The following is an 8575-nucleotide window of genomic DNA, read 5'->3' as shown; positions in this document are numbered from 1 at the left end:
CTGACAAGGGAACGAATCGAGGATGGAAAAAGGGGGTGTTCGGGGTGCATGTGGGCCAAATGCATGACTAGGGCGACGCTGTAAATATTACTCTACTGCTTAAAGGAACGCCACAAATGCAGGCATATAAGTACAGCACTGCCATTCGAACTAGCATGCATAACTGCGTTCAAACATACGTAACAACGTAGTTGCAACGCGTGAAAATTAAAAACAATATATATATAAAAAAAACATATTGGCGTAATAACGCAGTCAGCACGGGCGCAACAAAACAAGGTGTTCCCTATTTTAGCGACGAATATTACTCCTGTGCAAGCCACTCCGCGAAGGCCTTCAGCCGTTTGTTGTTCGCCAAGTACTCGTCCTCTTTGTTTTTGCTAAACCATCTGCAGAGGGGGGGGGAAAGGAAAAATACGCAGTGGTGTGTACAACTATGCATATGCTAGGGCAAAAACAGGTGATATTCACGCGGATAGGAACATACGAACGAGCGGGTCACTTTACTGACAAGCAATTCGCTCACACAACATGGGTGTAACGACGCCTTCACTAAATTGGCTACGCTACGTCATCACATTATTTTATTTTGTTTTATTTTAATTTTTTTTTTTTTATTTTCCTGCTTACTCGTTAAAATAGTTGAACTCAAAAATATCCGAGTGGTAAATATACTCGAACGCTGCGCACAGCTTGTCCGAGCCGTACACATTATTTTGAACGTCATTCGTGAGGAACTCCTTTTTGCAAAAGTCTAAAATCAACCCGTAGATGGTCTCATAATATAACTGTTCGTCCAGAAGAAAAGACGAAAATAACAAGTCCAATTTAGCCGTTTCAAAATTTTCTACCCATGTGTCTTTATCAAATTCCATGCTGTTAATAAAATCCCAAACAATTGGGAAAAAGGAAATGATCACATCTAGGTCTGTGTAATTTAGGGAAAGTCTGAAACTTTTCATTTCCAAAATTTTGTAACTCATATGTTGTGGTTTATCAATTGCTTCTTTGCACAATAATGATATTTCTTTTACAAAAGAATTTTTTTCATTTTCCAAATTTATTTTGTCAAACTGGTTATTTAGTTCACTTATGTTGGAAGTACTGTTACAAATGGATTCATCTTCCTTGTCACTTACATTGGTATCACTTAAGGTGCTGTAATTTTTCGATGTCGAATATACGGAATCTTCATCACTTTCTTCTTCCGAGTCGTACTCTGAAAAAATTGTCATCCTTTTTTTGTTACAATCATCTGCATCACCAATTAGGGAGAAAAGCCGCAGCTGCTCCTCAGAGTATCTAGTCTTTACGATATACTTGTTCAGGTCAAAGGGCTCTTCCTGCAGCATGTCGTGCTCGCGTGTTTCCTTCGATGCGACTTCCCCTTTCTCGTCTTTCAATTCGTTATTTGCGTCATTCACTTCTTCCGTCACCTGCCCATTCACTTCTTTTTTCAACTCCTCACTCATCTCTTCCTTTACTTCCTCCTTTACCTCTTCATTCACTTCTTTTACTTCTTCCTCCAATTTTTCTTCTACTTCCTCTTTCACTTCCTCTTCTACTTCCTTTACCTTTTCATTCACTTCTTCTTTTACTTCTTCTTTCAACTCTTCTTTCAACTCTTCCTTCACTTCTTCTTTTACCTCATCCTTTACCTCTTCTTGCAACTCCTCATCCACTTCTTCCTTTACTTCTTTCAACTCTTCTTTCAACTCTTCCTTCACTTCTTCTTTTACCTCATCCTTTACCTCTTCTTGCAACTCCTCATCCACTTCTTCCTTTACTTCTTTCAACTCTTCTTTCAACTCTTCCTTCACTTCTTCTTTTACCTCATCCTTTACCTCTTCTTGCAACTCCTCATCCACTTCTTCCTTTACTTCTTTCAACTCTTCTTTCACCTCTACCTTCACTTCTTCCTTTATTTCTTCCTTTACGTCTTCTTGCAATTCCTCATCCACGTCTTCCTTTGTTGCGTCATTTACTTCCTCTTTTACTTCTTCTTTCACCTCTTCTGTGATTTCCTTCACTTCTTCTTTTACTTCTTCCTCTATTTCCTCTTTTACTTCTTCCTTCAATTCCTCATTCAAGTCTTCCTTTACTTCTTCTTTTACTTCTTTCTTCAACTCTTCTTTTACTTCTTCTTTCACCTCTTCTGTGATTTCCTTCACTTCTTCTTTTACTTCTTCCTCCAATTTTTCTTCTACTTCCTCTTTCATTTCCTCTTTCACTTCCTCTTCTACTTCCTTTATTTCTTCCTTTACTTCTTCATTCAACTCTTCTTTTACCTCCTCATTCAAGTCTACCTTTACTCCTTCTTTCACCTCATTCACTTCTTCTTTCACCTCATCCTTTAACTCTTCCTTTACTTCTTCATTTATTTCCTCCTTTACTTTTTCCTTAATTTCCTCATTCAATTCTTCCTTCACCTCCTCATTCAATTCTTCCTTCACCTCCTCATTCAATTCTTCCTTCACCTCCTCATTTAATTCTTCCTTTACCTCTTCATTCACTTCTTCTGTCACTTCTTCCTTTACCTCTTCCTTTACCTCTTCCGTCACTTCTTCATTCATTTCTTCTTTTACATCCTCCTTTACTTCTTTCTTTACCTCTTCCTTTACCTCTTCCTTTACCTCATACACTTCATCCTTCAACTCTTCCTTTACCTCCTCATTCAAGTCTTCCTTTACTTCTTCTTTTACCTCATTCACTTCTTCTTTCAACTCTTCTTTTACCTCATCATTCAGGTCTTCCTTTACCTTTTCTTTTACCTCATTCACTTGTTTTTTCAACTCTTCTTTTACCTCCTCATTCACGACTCCCTTTACCTCTTCTGTCAGTTCTTCCTTTACCTCTTCCTTTACTTCTTCCTTTATTTCTTCCTTTATTTCTTCTTTTATCTCTTCCTTCACTTTTTCTTTTATCTCTTCCTTCACTTCTTCCTTTACCTCCTCTTTTACCTCTTCCTTTACCCCTTCCTTTACCTCTTTTTTTACCTCCTCATTCACTTCTTTTACCTCTTCTTCTACTTCCTTTATTTCTTCTTTTACTTGTTTCTTACTTTTCATCCATTTCTTCCATATCCCTCTTAATAGGCTCTTTGCTTCTTTCTTCACTTCCTCTTTTACTTCTTCTTTTACTTCTTCCTTCACTTCCTCTTTTACTTCTTCTTTTACTTCTTCCTTCACTTCGTTCAATTCCTCCTTTACTTCTTCATTCATTTTTTCCTTTAATTCCTCCTTTACTTCTTCCTTCACTTCTTCATTCATTTCTTCCTTCACTTCCTCCTTTACCTCTTCCTCTACCTCTTTGACTTCTTCATTCATTTTTTCCTTTAATTCCTCCTTTACTTCTTCCTTCACTTCTTCATTCATTTCTTCCTTCACTTCCTCCTTTACCTCTTCCTCTACCTCTTTGACTTCTTCTTTGACTTCTTCTTTTACTTCTTCCTCCAATTTTTCTTCTACTTCCTTTATTTCTTCCTTTACTTCCTCTTTTACTTCTTCCAACTCTTCCGTCATTTCTTCCTTTACCTCTTCTTTTACCTCCTCATTCACGTCTTCCTTTACCTCTTCTTTTACCTCCTCATTCACGTCTTCCTTTACCTCTTCTTTTACCTCCTCATTCACGTCTTCCTTTACCTCTTCTTTTACCTCCTCATTCACGTCTTCCTTTACCTCTTCTTTTACCTCCTCATTCACGTCTTCCTTTACCTCTTCTTTTACCTGTTCATTCACTTCTTCCTTGTCCTCCTTCTCTTGCTCCTCCCCGCCCGCGTCCTCTTCGCAGACCTTGTTCACACTCCCGTTGAGCGTGTTTTCCTCATTTTCCATGGTGACGACCTCCTGCTCGAACTGCACGGTGGATGCCTCTCCAACGTTCCCGTCGGGGACAGAGTCCTTCCTCCTTTCTTCGGCGGAATGGTCGTCCTGATGTTTGCTCCTTCTGTGCACCTTCAACTTCCCCTTTAAATGTTTAAAGGCGCTTAATCTGGTATATTTCCCTATTTTCGTGCCCGCAGGGATATTCATATTTCTCCCCACAACACAACATTCGTCAATGTATACGCCCTCGTTAAGGACATTATTCTCACTGATAAAGGAGCTGACAATCGTTACGTTGTCTTTTATGACAGAGTTTTTGCCGATGATGCTGTTCATAATTTTTACATTTTTTCCAATTTTGCAATTTTTACAAATGACGGAATTTTCAATATGTGTGTTTTCTGAAATTTCCGTGTAGTTTTCCACCAGGACAATTTTTAGCAACTTACACGAATCATCAATGATTGTATTTTTCGCTTTATACAGTCCCGGTTCGCAGAAAGTAAATTTGGGTAGGTCAGGTAAAAGGTGTGAAGAGTTGGCTAAAAAAGGGTGAACATTTCTCTCAATTAATGTTTTAAAAAATTTAAAATATATGCGAAAATCTGTCAAGGTGGTAATTATCTGGTTACATTCTGTGTAGTTATAATCGTTGTTCAAAGCGTGTACGTAAATTTCTTCTATTTTAATTTCCTGCTTCAGGATGTTGTAAATAAAATCCTTTTTCATGCACTGGTAGTCAAAATTCTCTTCAAACAATTTGAAAACTTGCGGCGTGATAATAAAAATGTTTGGCATTACAAGGTCATATGAGATGATTATCGAATTTGTGGAGGTATTGAAATTGATGATTGGTTTATGGTATTCTTTATTTTCTCCTACATTGGATAGAGACGGCCTTCGGTCCTTTCCAATGGTATTCCCTCCGGTGCCACCTGACGCGCTGGCCCTCTTCTTACCATCCCTGGGTTTTACCTGATCAAATATTTCGCTAGTTAATATTAAATAATTTTTATTTTTCAAAGGTTCATATAGAAGAAGCTTGAAGGAGAAATTATCATACGCAATGACAAAATCGTCATTGTGGGATTTATTTTCATCAATACAGTGGGACAGGATAAGAGTCATAATTTGATTTTTACACTTTTCCTTATTTACAAAATGAGCTTTTATAATTTCTTTTATATTTGCAATTGGAATTGTATCGGACAGAAGCAATAATATGTCTTGATAAATTTCCACACATTTTTTAAAGTCCCTCAATGCGTCACCTAACGTTTTTACCTTTTTGCTCAATTTAATTATTTCAATGTCTAAATCATTGTACCTTTTTTTGCTCTTCTGAAATTTTTCAATGTAATTCTGTAACTCCTTCTCGTGATGAGTTACCACTACGTAAATTTTTTTAATATTATTTTGTCTGAAGAAGTGCAATTGATAATCTATTAGGCACACTCCGTTTAGCGGCACAAAAAACCTGAGACTTTCTGTCGTTATCGGTTCGTATATTTCGTCAAAATTATTTTCGATTAGCAACCCCACCAGGTGTTTCTTTTCCTCGTCGTAGAGGAGGTTAAATTCTACTTCCTTCTTCATTTTTTGGTCTCCTCAAGTTTTGCGTGCTGGCATGCAAGAGGTCTCTCTTATGTGTGCCCCCTCGGATGCCTACGCTGTGTCCCACGGTTCGGCCTGCTCCTACCAGCTCCTACCAGCTCCTACTAGCTCCTCGTGCTTTTTTCACTACTTCGGCAATTTTGCCACCTTTTCCTGCTTCCCTCAATGGCAGGTATTTCACTGTGGTTGCCGCAAAACCTACGTGGAGCTGCCACACGCGCAATGCCTCCTGCTCTTACGCTCGACGAGTGCCTTTTGGCGTGGCTGATTGGCTAACAAAATTTCCCCTGGCATAATATTGCAGAAAATGTTCACTTCGCCGAAAAGGAGTTGCTCTTTATTTTTTTTAATTGACATTTGTAAATATGTTAGCAAAGGGGGATGGGCTTACTTTTTTCAAAAATGGCTCTGTTGCTTAGCAGAGGAGAAAAATGGGAACATTCATACAAATATTTGCTGTGGGTGTGGTGTACTGCCCGTGATTTGTTCAAATTAACGGAAAAAAAAAATGTATTTCTTCATATATGTATGTATTTATGTATTTTAAAAAGAACGCGAAGGGAAAATTTTTGGAAAAAAAAGGAAAACGGGAGAGGCTTTGCCCTTTCTCAAAAATGAAAGCAACTTATGCGGCGAGAAAAAAAAAAAAAAAAATCCTTCTTAATGCATCTCAAAAGGAACGACTAAATTGTGCCATTGAAAAGGGCTCAAATTTTAGCTTCCGAGCGATGCTACAAACATGGTGTTATTCGTTATCACCGCGTGCTAAAAAAAAAAAAATTAAAACAGAACGTAAAATGATACAGCGTGTAAAAGGTTAAAAACAAATTAGGTATACCTTTACAAAAAATGATATGTTCCCTGAGGTAGGCTAATTTTAGCAGTCTCCTCGGATGTATAAATCATGCAGGTGTAACTGTATCAGTGTATACGCGCATGTATGTATAAGCCCGCTTGCGTTGCTCATATTAAGCAAAATAAACGCAAAAACAACGCCCAGTCCACGTGGGTATAATATTCATGTAAAGGCCACTCGGGCTACTACTAAGGTATACGTTTCGGCTTTAGTGCTGTGTTTGCACAGTGCCGCAATAAATATTCCCGTGGGGGGATTGCCGAAGGAAAATATAGATAAATAAGGGAACATATGGAGGTGCATAATTATGAGAGGAGTCTTTTAATTTGCCCCGTATAAATGGATGCACGAAAACGAAGGGCATTTGATAATTTGGGGAAAAATAAAAAAAACATTTAATTACACGGTTTGAAAGAATTGACAATGGTTCAAAAGGACGAAAAAAAAAAAGAATTATTTGCCACATATACATTTGCCGTCTACGAAATATTGGGACGTTTAAACATAACGCTGTGTGTTACTGCTTTTTAAAACACCTGTAAGGGGAGATCTTTAAACAGCTCCGATTATCCATTTGAGCGAAACGGATAAGTGGCGGGGTAAATCAACGAGGAATAACGAAATGGCAACAACGCAGATAAGCGCACAGTTGCAGAATCAGCGACGATCCAAAGTAACACATCTTCATCTGCAAAGGGGTGTACTGTGTGATACGGCTGGCGCGCCTAGCAGTGATATTTATTCTACGCTCCGGGGAGAGCTTCACCAAATTGCAAACACCTCCTCCCCTTCGGCAATTTTAAAATTAGTCACTCTTTGCACTTTGCATATTTTGAAACCAAACTGGGTCTCTGATCCACGTTGGCTTGTTTAAAATGTACGGAGTTTTTTTCATGGCGGGAGTGTCCTCCCGTATATGTTTGTATAGACCGTTTCGGCAGTGTTCCAGTTCCAAATGCAGCTTTTGACATATGCCCAGATGTTCAATTTCTTCTCTAAATAGGACAAAAAAAAAAAAAAAAAAAAAAATACGATTATATTTTGTGTACAACAATGTGTGCTAACCAAGATGGCTCGTTTTTAATGCGTGCATAGCGATGGTCAAATGTGCATGGCAGCAATATCCCCTCCCATTTTCTTTGATTCATGCATGTCAGTGGTGTTCACTTAGTGCACACATGTTGGACATATGCTCCTGCTGCGTGTGCTGTGGCAAGGGTTGTCCTTTGTCACCCCATTTGGGTGGTTCATTTTTTCTCCTTTTTCCGATTTATGCCTGCTTACTCGCTCAAATATGCACACTCGTAACGATACTGCTTGGCCGAGTTGTAACAACTCCAGTCGTCGTTTTCGCTGTTGGAGTCTATAATTTTGTTTGTATAAAAGTCAACCGCCCTTTTGTTGGCCATGTGTCTTCTAGTGGTTATCCCCATGAGCAAAATGATATTGAAGAAGAAGCACCCGTACACTACTTTTGCCGTCCTCCCCAGTTCATTCCACCCCGTTCTTAGCTGCTGAAATTTGAACATTCTGTTTAACGTCCTTATTGCTATACTAATATGCACTATAGAACGCCTCTTCAGCTGTTCAAAAAAGAGCGCTAATTTTAGCATAACTCTTACGCCGTTGTGTTCCTTTTGACTGTTTGGCGGGCCTTCCCTATTTCGCCGCTAAGCCCGTATGCACATTGGGAGATACCTACGCATGTACTTCCTATGAATAGAAGAGCGACCGCATGATTGCTAACCACTGCTGAGACTCCCAATTTAATCCAGAGTAGGTATCTCAAAATGCGCAATCGCGTAAACGACTGCCTATATTTTCATCGCATTAATATTTAAACTCGGACATACAAAATGTACATGTATGTTGGTCTCCTCCGTTGCAAAGGTTTTGGTGATTTTTAAAAAAAATGAGCTTATGTACTTGTAGTTATTTTTTCTTTCGAAAAATTGGGAAGCGTTTTAAAACGCAAAAGCAGCGACGCAAGTGAAATTTGATGATAATTTTTTTTTTTTTTTTTTTTTTTTTTTTATACCCCCTCCCCCCTGAGTACTGTGTAAAGGGGTTCATTACTCCAAGGGCATTTCTGCACCGAAGTATGCGTAATTTCTATTTTAAACCTAACTTTTTTTTTTTTTTGGCGCATTATTAGGTTATGCTGATTTATATTTTTGTAGAAATATGTACATATATGTAAGTACCTCTAAAATGTGTATGCCCGCCTTTGTCACTTTTTAAGTAGCACTTATGATTATTCACCCTCTACCATGCATTAACG

General features: G+C 38.4%; 2 protein-coding genes across 2 annotated transcripts; both read right to left on the bottom strand.

The window, feature by feature from the left end:
• Positions 1-304: 304 nt before the first annotated feature.
• Positions 305-5420, bottom strand: PCOAH_00055550 (Uncharacterized protein; the record flags this gene model as incomplete). The annotated part of the gene is made up of 2 exons (XM_020062334.1): positions 305-389; positions 631-5420. 2 exons carry the CDS (start codon positions 5418-5420, stop codon positions 305-307), a joined length of 4875 nt encoding a protein of 1624 aa, XP_019917675.1.
• Positions 5421-7099: 1679 nt separating this feature from the next.
• PCOAH_00055540 (Uncharacterized protein) lies at positions 7100-7823 on the bottom strand (the record flags this gene model as incomplete). Its single annotated transcript, XM_020062333.1, has 2 exons — positions 7100-7289; positions 7579-7823. The coding sequence occupies 2 exons, from the start codon at positions 7821-7823 to the stop codon at positions 7100-7102; spliced, it is 435 nt and encodes a 144-aa protein (XP_019917793.1).
• Between the last annotated feature and the right edge of the window lie 752 nt (positions 7824-8575).

Source organism: Plasmodium coatneyi, chromosome 14 (assembly GCF_001680005.1).
Source record: "Plasmodium coatneyi strain Hackeri chromosome 14, complete sequence".
Classification (NCBI taxonomy): Eukaryota; Apicomplexa; class Aconoidasida; order Haemosporida; family Plasmodiidae; genus Plasmodium; species Plasmodium coatneyi.
The sequence above is the reverse complement of the archived record's forward strand: the minus strand, read 5'-3'. Positions and strand labels throughout refer to the sequence as shown.